The sequence below is a fragment of the Sander lucioperca genome, chromosome 3, assembly GCF_008315115.2.
Source record: "Sander lucioperca isolate FBNREF2018 chromosome 3, SLUC_FBN_1.2, whole genome shotgun sequence".
Taxonomy (NCBI): domain Eukaryota; kingdom Metazoa; phylum Chordata; class Actinopteri; order Perciformes; family Percidae; genus Sander; species Sander lucioperca.
In genome coordinates this window covers 14,073,711-14,090,024 of record NC_050175.1, presented here as the reverse complement: position 1 = coordinate 14,090,024, position 16,314 = coordinate 14,073,711, and the positions used below count along the sequence as shown (strand labels likewise).

The 16,314-nt window shown below is 39.3% G+C and overlaps 2 protein-coding genes across 2 annotated transcripts; one reads left to right on the top strand and one right to left on the bottom strand.

The window, feature by feature from the left end:
* Positions 1-4,326: 4,326 nt before the first annotated feature.
* si:ch211-107o10.3 (uncharacterized protein LOC407663 homolog) lies at positions 4,327-9,680 on the bottom strand. The gene is made up of 7 exons (XM_031314030.2): positions 9,411-9,680; positions 8,712-8,852; positions 8,339-8,530; positions 6,556-6,717; positions 6,280-6,396; positions 5,223-5,427; positions 4,327-4,953 (listed from the first exon to the last, which is right to left on the bottom strand). The coding sequence occupies exons 1-7, from the start codon at positions 9,484-9,486 to the stop codon at positions 4,857-4,859; spliced, it is 990 nt and encodes a 329-aa protein (XP_031169890.1). The 5' UTR covers positions 9,487-9,680; the 3' UTR covers positions 4,327-4,856.
* A 1,062-nt stretch (positions 9,681-10,742) lies between these two features.
* tmed3 (transmembrane p24 trafficking protein 3) lies at positions 10,743-13,972 on the top strand. The gene is made up of 3 exons (XM_031314031.2): positions 10,743-11,118; positions 11,570-11,815; positions 12,894-13,972. Exons 1-3 carry the CDS (start codon positions 10,975-10,977, stop codon positions 13,125-13,127), a joined length of 624 nt encoding a protein of 207 aa, XP_031169891.1. The 5' UTR covers positions 10,743-10,974; the 3' UTR covers positions 13,128-13,972.
* The last annotated feature ends 2,342 nt before the right edge of the window (positions 13,973-16,314 follow it).

Here is a 16,314-nt window from a genome sequence, read left to right as displayed (position 1 = left end):
CACATTTCATGCTGTGATAGCTTCTAATTTCCTCCATTTCAGTAACGGAAATTGTAATGCTGCACCTCTGCTGTTGGTTATCTGTTTTCCTTTTCAAATTTGGTCAACTTTACCTTATTACCACAAAACCATGCTCTGGTTCATAGTGTCACATGAACATAATAAAGAAAATGATGAATGCCAACATAAGACATGTCAGTATATCTATATATTTAAAAATAAGGTCATTGATACAGAAGATATTATTCTCATAAATCTGCACACAGCCTATGTAAGTATTTCACATTTTGGATGCGTTCTTACTGAACTCCTGCATCACTTTGCACGACAATTATCAGAAGTAAATATTGTGATATTGTTCTTATCTTTATTATTGGTTGTAGTAGCTGCAGTATAATTTTTTATAATTTGATGCTACCATCCATATATTAAAGCATGTTGTTATATACAAGTTATTGTTATTGTCAGAGTGAGGACAGGTTCCAGGCCTGTTTCTGAGTTGAAGAATGTTTTTGAAATAAAACAAGCAGGATCTGATGCGAGCTGCAGATATACTATAGGTAAGTGACTGGTGACACAGAGGAGCTAAGTCACTGAGGCTGCTCTGATTCAGCTCCACACATGCACAGACTCGTCTAAAGGTAATCACGGCATAGCAAGCTCTGCTCTGCTTTAGTCCCATCAGTGCTGCAAACCTGCATTCCCACACCTGCCTGAGGCACACACTGTTAACTTCTGTACTCTGAGAGAGAGAAATTGAGAAAGGGAGAGAAAGAGGGATCCAATGCAAGGTGAAAGAGGTGAGAGATGAAGACAGAGAAAGGGCTCAAATAAAGAAAGAGAGAGAAGCCTGCATACCAGAGGGGGCAGACAATACAACCCTCCACTTCAGACACATTCTGGTTAAGGCTTTAAGGTCTACAGAGGGAGAAAACAGACGCAGATGATCTGATGTTCTCTGCTGGGGGGGGAAATGCACATGCCACTGCCTGCACCTGTACGCTAACTGACTCCACATATGTGTATAATGAAATAAAATACATCCATGGTAGTCTGTGGTTCCTGGAATACTCTGCAATATGTAAAAACATAGTGCTGCCTTTATTTATTATATTGTGCTCACATACAGGTTGCTTATATTGACTCCCATGTGTTTTCCTTTGAGGCACAAAGGGGGCCTTTACTGTCCTATACATTGACTACATCACTGGCGACATACATGTTCAAGTAATACCAATGTTTTAAATGGGACATCATAACTTTAAAGGAAGTGGTATACTTTAAGAAAGAATTGAAGATACACACAGCATGGGTAGAAAATTGCTTATTTGTGCAATTGAAACGGGAGCTATTTCCTTCTCCCTTTGCATGGGCCCCATGAAGAGGAAAGGGGAGAGCTAGTGGTCAACAGAGGTCTTTCTAGGAGCAGCTGAATACCAGAGGAGCTGACAGGTATGTACATATTGGAATGTGCTTCTCAGCCACACCTGTGGGGAAAACACGGCCAAGCCTGGTCTCTCTCATCCCACTGGCTGACTCCCCGTGATTGACAACTGGAAGAACTATTTGGCTCTAGTCCACAAGAGCCAGGGGGCAGGTATGGTGAGTTCTGAATGTCAACCAATAGCAGCAGAGAAATCCTTCCGAGACAGGCGGGGCTGCAGTGAAATAAAACTCATCAATGGGGTGTGTCTCAAAAGTTTGTCAGCAGTCAAACAGTGCTGTAGGAACCCACTCCGACTGGTTCAAGCTTAACTAGTTCCTTGCTGCGTGAGGACTGGAGCACTTTTCAGCTGGCAGAGATGGTAGAAAAAGACAGAGGGTGGCTTTTTTCCATGACAGGTTTACCTCTTCTGCAGCTGAATGATGTAAGTCAAACAACAGATCTCATTTGCTCCGACCGCGAGAACTCTTCTCTTTGGACCAGGACTTCGAGGGAAGGGATGGCAGTTTCAGGCTGTCCATAGATGGGCACTTTTTAAACCTCTCTGGACTCTCACTTTTGTCCCTAAACAATAGGTCCTCCATCACAGTGTGATACAGATTTAACAGGTGCTGTTGTTCTGTGGTCGCTCACATCTCCTTATCACTTTTCCAGCCCAGCTATAGATTCTGTATCCGTTGGACGGAGAACTGATAAGGGCATGTGCATGACATTACCTACAGATACTGCAGAGACAACATCTGAGTCAGAGAGCCTTGGGGTAATTCAGTCATTCAAATTCATAATATGCGATCATGTTGAAGGCTTGTATGAGTTTTTGTGCTTCAGTTGTTTGCTTTTGCTACTAATTCATTTTCAGAGGGATGACTAGAACTGTAATTTACTGCTTTTTGAAGATGTAAGAGTTGTTAAGAAAATAAGAGCTTTGTGTCATTTTAAAAAGTGAACTTTGTAAGTGGTGAATAGGAACTTAAGTAAGGGGTTGATGCAAGTTCATATGTATTAAAACTAACATTTAGGTTGTATTGTAACCTATCTTATGATTTGTATACAATTAAATGATCTTAAGTCTTTTTTAGATGATTTAGTGCTGGATGCATTGATTCGTAAATTACATTCAAGGACTAAAAAAGAGGAAAGTTTTGTCTTTACACTTCTGTCGTTTAAAATGAGAAACAGCTGAATTTTAACTGAGACATAGATTCCCCTTTCATGCAGCTCTGAGCGCACCTGGTTTTAGTCATATTTTCCAGAAATATAACAGAAAGCAACAATATTTGTCAAGTGCGGCTTCAGGCAAGATAATGTATTTCTCTTTTAAAAAAAGGCTGATGCGTAGGCAAGACCGGTGTTTGACAAAATCAGTACGATTGAGTTATTGTGCAGAAACACAGTGTATACTTCAGGGGAGTATGTAGCACGTAGTTCACTTTAGTGTTCTAAAAAATCCCCTGATATTAAAACCAGCAAGCTCAAAGTGAACTCGGACACCCTGACATGATACAGCATGACTGACATAATCCATTAAAACTTAACTGAACACTGAGAATGATGCAACTGGTGAACTGGAATTCAAACGTTAGGTGAGTAATTTGTGATGCATGCCAACATACTGACATGATTTTCACACCTAAAAACTAGCAGCCTTGGCATTTCTATTTTCAATTACAGCTCATTGAGTAGATAGTCTAAAACATAAGAACCTGTGGCCGGGTTGGATTAGTGGGTAGAGCAGGCGCGCATAAACATAGAGGTTTATGCATCGACGCAGAGGTCCAGGGTTCGAATCCGACCTATGACGATTTCCTGCATGTCTTCCTCCCCTTTCTCACCTAGCTGTCCTATCCATTAAAGGGGGAAAAGCCCAAAAAAATAATCTTAAAAAAATCATAAGAATCCATCTCATACTTAACATAATGTACAACAATAAGCATGTTCATACAAAAAGATGGATCAACATCAAACTGAGATATAACGATGACTGAAAGCTGTAAAACAGGAGTATCAACCTCATGACTTTATTTTAAAAAGTGGTACGTACAGTATGAGAGCTGAGGGATGCTCTATTTTTTCAAATGCCTGAGCTATTTCAACTAATTCTCTTTTTTTCGGTAATCTATATTTTCACCTAGCTTAATTTAAAAGAGCTCTGGGAAAACTCTTTTAAATAACCAAGGTTACATTTAAGGAGCTCAGACTGGCAACCCCATATCATAAGCATAAACTGCTCTCAAACACAATATGGGGCCACATTCACCCTTTGGAACACATCATCATCCTTAAATGTGCTGATAACCTGCTCACAAAAGCCTGGATTCTCTATTTGTTTCTGCAAGTCATGATGTGACTCAAAAAGAATATGTTTCAGTTGTTGTGGACACTATTATCTCATTCACAGCCATTTGTCTTCCATGAATATACAGTATATTTAAGAGTTTTAGTTATTGCACCTGTTATTTAATAACTGACAGAAAAGAAATAATTTTTAATCAGACCTTATTGCCAAAAATATTTCGTTGGTGGTTCCCTTTTGTACACTTTGTTCATTTTTGATAAGTTTGGTTAACAAAAGGCACACAGTTCAATTCTCACCTTAAAGAATGAAAGCCACCATCGTGATACAACAAAGAGAATGCACACACACACACACACACACACACACACACACACACACACACACACACACAAAGGAGGGCACACACCTGGTGGAGGATCCTCTCTCCTCTGAAGTGTAATAATCTTTTCACTACCAACAGATAATGTCATTTCCCAGCTTTCATGCAACACTTAGCACTACTTCAACACGGTCTACTGTACCTCTTCGACCTGTACGCAAATGTAGTATTGTAGTATTGCTTTACATGTTTGTATGATTTTTTTGCAATGAGGTTGACACAGAATTGATTATACAGCCTGTACAATCATTTTACTGTATGTTGGCAATTGTTGTTAGATGCCATGAATAAAAGCAAAAGTTTGAGGTCTCTTAGAATTTGCAGCACAAATCATATGATGACAAAATGCCAGCCTATTTGGCCCATAAGCATTTTAGAATTCGCAATTGCTCATTGGAATGCAAACAATCAGATGGTCGATTAATAGGGATATAGCAGCACACCATAGATATACAATTAAGCAGAAATCATAATGCATCTGCATAACATAAAGATGAAGCAATATACCTAAGTTTAATATTCAATCAACTAACTGGGGTCTAAGATTAAATAGTGCAAAATGTTATACTCATCATCTAGGTATAAAAGATTTGAACAGGTAAAATCATCATTTATAATGCAATGCCTATACCCATTAGATAATAAACCTCATTTGCTGTTATTGATTCACCTGAGAAAACACGGCGGCTGACTCCAGCAGTTAGAGTAGGTGATAAAAGCAAGGCAGGCTATTGTGTTTAAGCTAAACCAACCATGGAAGCACTGAGGTCCCACAGCTTCTTGGCTGCAGCATCATCAAGGGCTTGCGGTGCCGGCGTTTTGGAGGCACAGTCACTGTATGAGGAAGTAAAATAGGGGGAGAACATCACTCAGAGTCCATTACAATCTTTTTATAACCTCATCTGCTGTAGCACAATTGCTAATGGATCAGAAGAAGCTTGTGAAATAAACTATTTACTATGCCATAAATCATTTGTTTCATTGTCATGCTCTGCCATTGTATGATGGAAAAACCCTGCAAAGTGGACTGAATTCCAGACAACTGCAAATATTAACTCAGTTAAGGAAGTTTATCTTCACAGTTTTATTGCAGGTGTACTTGCCTGTAGTAGAGGCCGCTGACGTTTGCCTGGCTCTCATCCACAGCGCAGTAGATGCTGGTCTGAGCTCCTTCCCAGGGACTTTTGATCAGCATGAAAAATGGCATGGCTATGATCCTCTTCCACAGAGCTAAAGTAGGTAACAAGTGGCGGCCTAATTCCGTGCGAATGACCCCAGGGTGAAGACTGTACACTGTCACACCAGTGTCTAATGAGAGGGATCCATCAAATCAAATGTTAGTTACAATGCATGAAACATCATAACACTATTAAAGGGGAACTATGCAGTTTTTTTAGCTTAATTTACCTTAACTGAAAAGCTTCTGAGTCATTGGAATGGTTATATGACTTTTTTCGAGTTGAATGGTGGTCGTCTCGCTCCCCCCTAGCGCCTGTGAGCGGAAAAACCACCCTTGCAACTTTGGGCTGGCGAGTCGCCAGCCTCAGCGTCAGGAAGTATCGCATGATATCAGGTATCGCGATGTAACGAATTGCTTCACGGCACTGCACACATACGCCTATTCAGGAACCAGCTAACAAGGTAGAGATGGAGTTTTTCACACTATCGTCATGGCTGAGCCGGCAAAAACGAAGCAGAAAGCTAGGAAAGCGTTGTCGGAGGAACAGAGAAAGAGGAAACGGCAGACTGACCGAGCGAGGAGTCAGACACAAGTAAACATAGGAGCTGCCAAATATCTATTCCGAAGCTGTAGGGGGAGCTCTATAGAGAAACCTGCGAGCAAAAAGCGAGAAAACAGCGAAGAAATGGCCAAAACTGCATAGCGCCCCTTTAACGTAGGAAAGAAACAGACCCAATACAAGGTAATAATAATACTAATAATAAGTTGAATTTGTATAGCGCTTTTCATGGACTCAAAATCACTAACCAGGGCAAAAACAAAAGAATACTAAAAAGAGATTTGTACTACCTAAGACTTCATGTTAATTTAAGCAAATAAAAACCAGGACAACGTGAGATGATTATTCCCCATCAACTTTACCCTTACAGTGTATCTGAACAACGTTGTATTAATGGGACGCAGCGTGCATTGAACATTACCTTGCAGTCTTGAAGCCAGTTCTCTGCAGAAGAGCACATTGGCCAGCTTGCTTTGGCGGTAGCTCACCTCACGTTTATAGTTTTTATCAAGGTTGATGTCATCAAAGTGTATACGGCCTACAAGAAATAATCCAGTGAAGAAAATCACATGAGTTTTATCTGTCATTAACATCCAAAGTTCAGTATCAGTTTAAGTGAAGTAAAATGTCAGAGATACGATTTTAACTACGAAGTAGGTAGCTTTGATGGACTAAAATGACAAAACATTGTCTTTACCTTTCTCGTGTGCCAGGCTGGAGACGATGACAATGCGACTTGGAGTTGACTTCTTCAGCAGGTCAAGAAGACAGTTGGTGAGGAGAAAATGTCCCAGGTGGTTGACACCAAACTGCATTTCAAAGCCATCCTCAGTTTTCCACTTAGGACACATCATGATACCTGAAAATCAAAAAATACACTTATAAGAGATTCGGAAGGTATGATTATCAATGATCATAACCTTGCATTCAAAGATTTTTATACCAATTTATATTGAGCTGAATGCACAGTACAAGATCATAGCTTGGACAATTTCTAGAAGGACACCCCACTTCCTGTAATGAGTACAACTCAGAAAGATGAGTTGGAGGGGCGCCTGGTTAGCTCCCCTGGTAGAGCGTGCGCCCCATGTACAGAGGCTCAGTCTTTGCCGCAGCAGCTGCAGGTTCAATTCCAACCTGAGGCCCTTTGCTGCATGTCATTCCCCCTCTCTCTTCCCTTTCATGTCTAAGCTGCCCTATCAAATAAAGGCGTAACATGCCAAAAAATAATCTTTAAAGAAAAGAAAGATTAGTTGGAGTTCCCCATCTATCTAATAAAGCGGGAAGCCTCTGTGTGTAAGTGTATGTATGTCTGTGCGTCTGTCTTTGAAAGATCTCATGAACCGTTCATCCAATCTACTTCACACTTGGTTTCCTGGGTACCCAATAAACTTGGGGTTTGGATTTTGGAGCAATTTGGACAGCATTGGATTTTGGATATTAAAAATATTGGATATTAAAAATAAAAATAAACAGCCGAACAATAAAATGCTGGTGCAGCACGCAGCACGCAGCAGACTCTTGATACGCTCTGGACAGCAGCGGGGGGTGGGGCAGGTTTACCGGCTTGGGCTGCGATTCACTTGTTGCAACTTCTAACGTAACATGATTGCTGGATATACCTAGCAAACTTTTCTTCACGTTCCTGGAGCACGAGCGGATAGCTGACAAGAACATCTCAACTGTTGTGTTGAATAAGGTTGGAAAAAAGGCGTTACGTAACACTAACTTTTCCGTGTACATTCACCACTTTTAAACAGAGGCAGAACATAACCGATCTTGTTCATTTCATTGTGATATTTTGTGAATCTGAATCTGCCACTTTCTCCATTAGGTAAATGTAGTAGTACAATGTCTTCCTCTGATGTAGACGTAGCCTACACTGTAAGTCAGTCGTAGTTGCATATTAAGTGGTTTGGGGTCCTTCTGTAGGTAATTTTGGGGGTACAATTTGGTTTTGGAGAATTCTACAACAAGCAGCAATACCACAGGCCAAGCAATCGGCCCATTCCAAAAAGAGAAAGAGTCTGCAATAAAAGCCCTCTCATCAGGTAAGTTTCCCAACTGATTTTTATAAATGCTTTCTGTGTGTAGTGTCTCCATTGTTGATTAAGTTGTTCAAAATCTAAAAATACACTTAACATAAAACTTACTAAAAAATAACCTCTTGGTCCACCATCAGTTGACCCCAAACTGAGGTCACTTTTTGGCCTATAAATGTTGAGAGAGGATAATTCTAATAAATACAGCAAGTGCAGTTTCAGCCACAAAATTCAGCTGCCTATATGAGACAGATTTTTGATTTTAATTGTTTAGCTGTGATGTGATATTTGAAAGCGCTCCTCTACAGACAAGTTCTCAATGTGCCTATATGTCATAACATCTGTTTTCTCCTATACATGTATGACGTTTGTGATTATTTCCTTAATGTTCCTGTAGTGAAAAATGTTTACTGCTGCTGACTAACCACTGCCAAATACCTGCATTATTGATGAGGATGTCCAAACGTTCTTCATTCTCCAGGACATCTTTGGCCAGGTCCCTAACAGACTGCAGTGAGGCGAGATCCAGTTTCTTTACCACCACGTTACCGTTTCCACTCTGTTGCCGGATATCATCAGCTGCAATGCGGGCTCTGGTCATGTCTCTGCAGGCTAGGATCACTCTGGCTCCTTGACAAAAATAAGAAACAGCGTCAATGTATATAATATTTAAACTGAACTAGTACTGAATTAGTAGTCAAGGTAGCAGTCAATTTAGGTCAATCCAAAGGCACTCTATAGATAATAACAAAGGGATGCACAAAAACAACAAAAAAGAACAGACAAAACTAATAGAAAATGAGGCCCTCACCTCGCTGGGCCATATCCAGGGCTGTCTCTTTCCCAATGCCAGCGTTGGCTCCTGTGATCAGGACTGTTTTCCCATCTAGCCTGACCTTGCTCCGACACACTCCACCAGCCAGCCATCTGCGCAAGGCCAGTACGCCTGCCCCTGAGAGAAAAACATCACCATGTTAACAATGATATCAAATGCAGTGTAATATGTCTCATTGTGGTTATATTCATTTTATTTGCGCTTTTGCTCTATTTATTTCTTGATCCTGTTGTGCTATTTCTTGGTCCTTGTTAATGTGACATGAAAAGCTCGGTGAACAATTTATTTTACAGGAGAATAAAATACTGAATTGAACCCTTTCTTTGGGATTTCAAATATGGCTTGAGATCCAAACAGATATGCATATTTACACATTTACGACAACACTAAAATGCTCTTTATACTTGTGCTGTTCCACTGACATTCCTTTATTCACAAACTGAGGGTTAGGGTTATAGGAGCAGCAGCCACGATGAATGCCTCTGTCATGATGGATCAAATGTGATAGGCTACTTCTCTGACATGCAGAGTTCTGCCTGAATAATGGGTTACTATTATGAGTATTATACATACATTGTCAGTAATATTACTTCCTTTGCCCTGACATTTAAGAAAACGCAGAAAGGTACACACCATATAGCACACAATATCCCTATGATACAATAATTCATTTACCTGCAACAAAAGCAACAGTGAGACCGGTCGCGTGCCTCTCTACAAAATTCCTGATTGACTCTGCGTAGTTTTGCATATTTTAGCCTGTTAATTATTAACCAACTTAAATCACTACAAGCTTCAGTGGTAAGATTATTACAAAATGTAAAAAAAAAAAGAAGTAAAAACTCTGCCGGTTTCAAATAATACTACGCAGTTAATGAAAGGTCAAATGCTGTCAAAACCGAGGTGTTTCTCCTCTCTCTAAAGACTACACCCTGTGCGGAAGTGGGGGCGTGATGTGCACCGACTGGGATTTTCAGAATAAGACTTTTGTTTAATGTGTACCCTCTGTTGTCATGGCAGCGCTTGTATGACAACTTGCCGCCGTTGGTTGTCTTCTGTCTATAATAAAAATGGAATTAGCTGTTGTGATAATCACGTGTCAATGTCAGACTCTCTCACACGGGTTTGATCATCTTTTACAGGCCCAAGGAGAGCAGAGCCGCCTATCGGTGTATCTTATCTTAACCTTTCTCATACAAAACACAAAACACACCCAAAGTAGCCTACATGCAGCTCGCTGACTCATAGGCCTACTGTGTTGATTAGTTTCTGAGCTGCCATATCCTCAATGCCACACCAGCAGTGTTCACTTCTACAGTGAACTGTATTAAGGATTTTTTTTTCATCTTATTTAATAAAGGAATCATTATTTAATTATTGTTCTTAATTTGGTGACACTGGGAACTTGAATTTTCCTAAACAATTGTAGTGAAAAGTAACTGAGTACATGTACTCAAAGACTTTACCTTAATCAATTTTTATGTACTTTACTTAGCCTACTAATTCAATTTTGTGCTACTTTATACGTATAGGCCTACTCCACTACTGATGCCAATATTGTACTTTTAACTTCATTATTATTATGTTGCTATTCATAATACTTTTCAAGACTAAATGCAAAACATGATAATCTGATAAAACATGATGCAATTGTACTGATCAAACAAACCAACAACAGCATTCAAAATAACCTCCACCTATCTGGACGAGGTGCAACATTACATGCTGCTACATGCAATAAACACAGAAGCAATACGTTACTTTAAAAAACATTGTGTTGTTTACTTTAATGGATTTGGAATGCAGGACTTTTGTGATACTTTAAATTTTCTGAATACTTCTTCCACCACAGCAAAACACAAAAACCCCGAACGGAGTTTCTTCCTGAAACGTGTGTTATATAGCCTATTAAGCAAAGAAAAATAAGCTTTTATTTTGAAACCTAAACGTCATGAGTGTTGGTGCCACACCGTTAATGGCTTAGATCGCAGCAGTGTAAATGGATCCCAGTAATTTGTCGCCTTGTGATTTTAACTGGTTTAAAATGGGTTGTTTCATATTTAGATGTTATGGTGTGTTTAGTTTGACCTTATTTCACGTTTGATAACAGTTGGCTAATTTTCTAGCAAAAATAAACAAACCTGCTCCGGAAGTACTTCGTGCTTGTGCCACGTCAGAGCTACAAAACTCTTACCATTCATGCTACACTCTGCAGCTTTTAGCAGTTTCTTCTCTCACCATGTTGTTCCTGGGACTGGGCTGTTTGCTGCTGCATGTGTTTGTGGTGTTTGGAACTGAGCTCACGTTTGAGCTCCCTGACAACGATAAGCAATGTTTCTACGAGGAACTAGAGAAAGACGTGAAGTTTGAAATAGACTTCCAAGTAAGTTACTCTGAAAGCTTCGTCAGTCCCACAAGTGTGTGTTTACCAGATGCTGCCAAAGTTATTCTTAGCTAGTAATTTATTTGAGTGGTGCCTGTCTCTAGTTCTTAGAAAGAGAAGAAAATACATAATTTTAGTTCTTTCCATGATTTCAAAATGCATCTGTTTTTAGTGATGTGCTTATTTGGTTACTCAAATTGAAATCCTCATAATACCCCTACCTGTAGTTTAATACCACTCTTTACGTTACATTTAGTTAAAATTATTTTGGTAAAGGTTCGTTGTCTTACTTAAAGTAACCCACCTAACTGGTTTGCTGCATAACCAGTGTGAGCCAGTTCCACATAGCACAATGCATATGTTACAACTAAACAACATATGTTACAACTATTTTGGCATACACATGTTCTGTCATCCACATGTCTTTAATGTGTGTTTCCTCTTCTTTTAGGTCATTGCAGGAGGCAACTATGATGTAGATTGCTTTGTCACTGATCCTCTAAACAATGTCTTGTATAATGAGAATAAGAAGCAGTATGACAGCTTCTCTCACACCACAGCTATGGCAGGAGTCTACCAGGTCTGCTTTAGCAATGGGTTCTCCACTTTTACACATAAAACGGTGTACCTGGACTTCCGCCACGGAGATGAGGAACCTCTCATGCAGACCATGACTGGAAGTACAGCACTGACTCAAGTAAGTCTGACGAACTTGGTTTTCAACTACTTTTGAGGAACTAACCCTAAGAACTAAGGGTTTGAGGCCTAACCCTTTAAAAGGGCCACATTGTGGCTGTCACTTAGCTGCTCCAGACACTTAAAGGCTTCAAAGGATCACACAATCACTTACATTTTGCCTTTAAGTTAAGGCAAGATAAGTTTCAGATTAAAGAGGCACTGAAGCAAAAACATTATTTGCCAAAAGTGTTGCATTTAGTAAGTTAAGCTAACTAGTCATCTTTTGTGGTGATAGCAACTGCAGCAAAACCTTTACTGTTACATTATTGTTAGTTTAGTTCAGATGGGGAACAGTTTATATAATGTCCACTAGGTGAAGCCAGAGCTGCAAGGTACATGCCTCATCATGTACCGAAGATATTATATTAACCATGACTGAATCTTATTTGCAAGGCTTTAAATATACTTTCCTTATCCCACAATACCTGAAACATCCAGGTGTGTTAACACCCCCTTTTTGGGGGGTCAGCCTTTTTCAATTTTACACAAACAAGAGTTAGAAATGTCAACCATTGTTGTAAACTTCCAGTTCCATGTTTGACATCATTATAGCTTATCAGAACTAAGAAGAAAAAAAACTCAGATTCCCCATATCAGCCTACATTCGTAGTCTCCTAGTTAAAGATAGTGTTTACAATCCTGTGCTTTATACAAGATATTTAATGTAGATGTTCCATTTTGGCCACTTCAAGTCCTGAGACTTGCTGGAAAAATGGGGGAAGTTAAAGGACTCTGATGAAGATGTAATCTTACATCGAAACGTTAGTCACTGTTATGCACCTTAAAAAATAAAACTATAAAGTAAGAAGACATCTGTGTTGCACTGGCAAATTTTTTTTGTCCTTCTTTGGTTGCACCGGATTGTTGTGGTCTGCAGAAGCGCAGAGAACTCTCTCTTTTTTACTTAGAGAATCTGTTAAGGAGCAGTTTAGATAATTCAATGTTTGCAAATGTGTGACCCACCTTCCAATGTACGTTTTGCCCCAGGCCATTCCTGTGCTCTTGATTAATTTTGTTTTTGATCTTTCTGCTGTCAGTTGGAGTCATCTTGCGTCTCCATTCATGAGATCCTGAAGGTGGTGGCTGACTCGCAGACATGGTACAGGCTAAGAGAGGCGCACGACCGCACAAAAGCCGAGCATCTCCTCGAGCGGGTGACCTACTGGTCCATCGGAGAAACCGTCCTGCTGTTTGTTATCGGCATTGGTCAGGTCATGTTGCTCAGGAGCTTCTTCAGTGAGAAGAAAGGCTCTGTGGCAGCCGCCACTTAAAACTCTTAGTCTTTATGTGCCCTCGGAAAGAGAGGCCAATGTGAGCACATAAGTGCTTCATGAGATTAGCATATTTTTTTTTAGTGTGTTCAGCAAATCTTTTTCCTAAAGGGATAGTTTGGGAAATCTTTTAATTTTTTCCTGCGTACCAAGTGTCAAGACAATCTTGTGAATGCCCTTTTCATGTCTGTGTTGTTTTGTTGTTAACAAGCTGTACTGAACACTTAAACTTATGTTGAATATGAGATTGACACCTTTCAACCTTGCACAGATTATTTATTATATTTTTATGGTGCATCATAAAGCAGGTTAGTACTATCTATCTGTCTATCTGTTACCCGGATTGCTTTACAATAGGACCATCATGGATTTACATCTGGATTCCCAGTAATTACATAAGACGTTGTGGCACATCAGTTGTTTCTGAATGTTAGTTGTACTTGTTTTATAATGTGTGTTATGTTTGTGATTACCTTAATTTATGTGCAAAAAATGCTGTTATTAGAGCTCTGTCTCCCTCATGGCCTTGTGTGTCTCATACAAAGTGCCTTAAGACATCTTTAATTAAAGGTTTAAAGGTTTGGCCTACTGTTTTTAATTTGTTAACGTACCATCCTTTTTTTTTTTTTACTGACTGATTGGATTCTCAGTTTTCATTCTTATTTTTTTACATTTAGGTGTGATTACAAGTCTGTTATCTCATAAAGAGATATGTTTAATGGACCCAATTTTTATCGCATTTGCCAAAGTTATGCTTGCAGTCCTAATTGTTTATCTGTCTCCCTATTATCTTTAAAACCTTTCAACAGATTTCAATAAAATTGCCAAACATCGCCAGATTTGCATTGTGACTCTTTTTGTATTTTCTGCCAATATTGAGATGCCAATTTAAATCCAGGTTCACATAAAAATGTATTTTTAATTTTTAAAGTTTTCCTAAGAAAACAAGTTTTATTATTAACTAGAAAATGCATTTCCTGCAGAAAATGTGTGGGAATGCTGAATAGCTTAATTACTAAAGCTAAACTGGTTGAATAGCTTAAATCCGTAAGAAGAAGTTGAAGTAGTGAGAATAGTTGAAAAAGTGGAAATCGTTTTAATACGTATGAATTTCATTAAAAAGTTAAAAGCTTATGCTAAACTGAACTGTTGGCTTTAAAAGTTGAATAATGACAAAAGACGTAGAACATTGTGAGGTCTGAGTATATTTTCTAACTGATAATCACTCACAAATGCAGAAATATGAAACAAATAGTACGAAAAATCTTGAAGCTCAAATGCACTACACTGCTAAAAAATCAGGAAAATTGTTAGAGTTGGAAGCTAAAGTGCATTACCTAAGTGAAGAGCTAAAATACATTGTTAGAAAAGCTTGAAGCTGAACTGTAATACTGTCAAAGATGAAAGTTGAAATGAATTACCTAAAACGGCTGAAAGAAGAAATACTTTGTATTATTATCAGACACTGCATAGAACGAAAAAGCGTCAATAGCTGATATGAGATGTGAAATATATTAGGTAAAAAGAATGGGGCTGAACAAAAGGAAAGAGGACAGAGAGAAGGAGAGGAAAGAAGAGAGGAGAGAAAGAGAGGAGAGGAAAAAGAGAGAGCCAAAATAAAACATGAATAGCTGAATTGCTAAAGCTAAACTGGTTGAATAGCTTAAATCCGTAAGAATAAGTTGAAGTAGTGAGAATAGTTGAAAAAGTGAAATGACATCTTGATCAGGGACATATTGACTGATGTATCCCAGTGGGATTTGAACCGGGATCTAAAAGTTGAATGGTTTTAATAGCTGAACGTATGCAGAAGTTACAGAGAGCCAAAAAACGTACGGAATAAGACATAAGAATAAAGAAAGAACAGAATAACAATAGTTGGAATGCTGCTGAACAGCATTCCAACTAATAAGAATAATAAACAAAATGGCCGAAAGGAATAACAATAGTTGGAATGCTGTTGAACAGCATTCCCACTAATTATGACAAGGATGTTGAAAAAACATAGTTCGATTCATATTAAGGCATCGAAATTGCTAAATATGGATTGTTAGTTTATTATGTGATCTGAAGTTTACTGAAACAATGTAAGTCTGAAGTCTTTAAATTAACTTTTAAATGATGTGTGTGTGTTTGTGTGTGGTGTGTGTGTGTGTGTGTGTGTGTGTGTGTTTGTCTGTGTTTGTGTCTGTCTGTGCATGTGTGTGTGTGTGTGTGTGTGTGTGTGTGTGTTTGTCTGTGTGTCTGTGTGTCTGTGCGTGTGTGTGTGTGTGTGTGTGTGTTTGTCTGTGTTTGTGTGTGCATGTGTGTGTGTGTGTGTGTGTGTCTGTGTGTGTATGTGTGTCTGTGTGTGTGTGTGTGTGTGTGTGTGTGTGTGTGTGTTTGTCTGTGTGTCTGTGTGTCTGTGTGTCTGTGCGTGTGTGCGTGTGTGTGTGTTTGTCTGTGTGTCTGTGTGTCTGTGTGTGTGTGTGTGTGTGTGTGTGTGTGTGTGTGTGTGTGTGTGTGTGTGTGTGTGTGTGTGTGTGTGTGTGTGTGTGTGTGTGTGTGTGTGTGTGTGTGTCTGTGTGTGTATGTGTGTCTGTGTGTGTGTGTGTTTGTGTGTGTGTGTGTGTGTGTGTGTGTATGTGTGTCTGCATATGTGTGTGTGCGTGTGTTTGTGTGTATGTGTGTGTGTGTCTGCATATGTGTGTGTGCGTGTGTGTGTGTGTTTGCGTGTGTGTTTCTGCATATGTGTGTTGGTGTGTGTGTGTGCGTGTGTGTGTGTTTGTGTGTGTGTGTGTGTGTGTGTGTGTGTGTGTGTGTGTGTGTGTCTGTGTGTGTGTGTGTGTGTGTGTGTGTGTGTGTGTGTGTGTGTGTGTGTGTGTGTGTGTGTATGTGTCATAAAAGAAAAAAGAAAAGGAAAAAAAAACAGTAAAGAAAACAAATTGCTATGGGGATTTAGTGTTCTGCTTAAGGACACATCAGTTAATGTAGCAGTGAGTAGAGTAGAGTGAGATTGAACCCAGGTCTCCCATGTCAAAGGTATGTGGCATAACCACTACACTATGACCACACAATACATAGTAGGCGCTCCTTCAGCTCTAATAAAGCCTTTCTTTGATCTGTCATTACCACATCTGCTGTTAATATGTCACCTGTGGCACGCTACAGCTATTCAGAGACAGATTTTTTGAAAAAGGGGAAATTG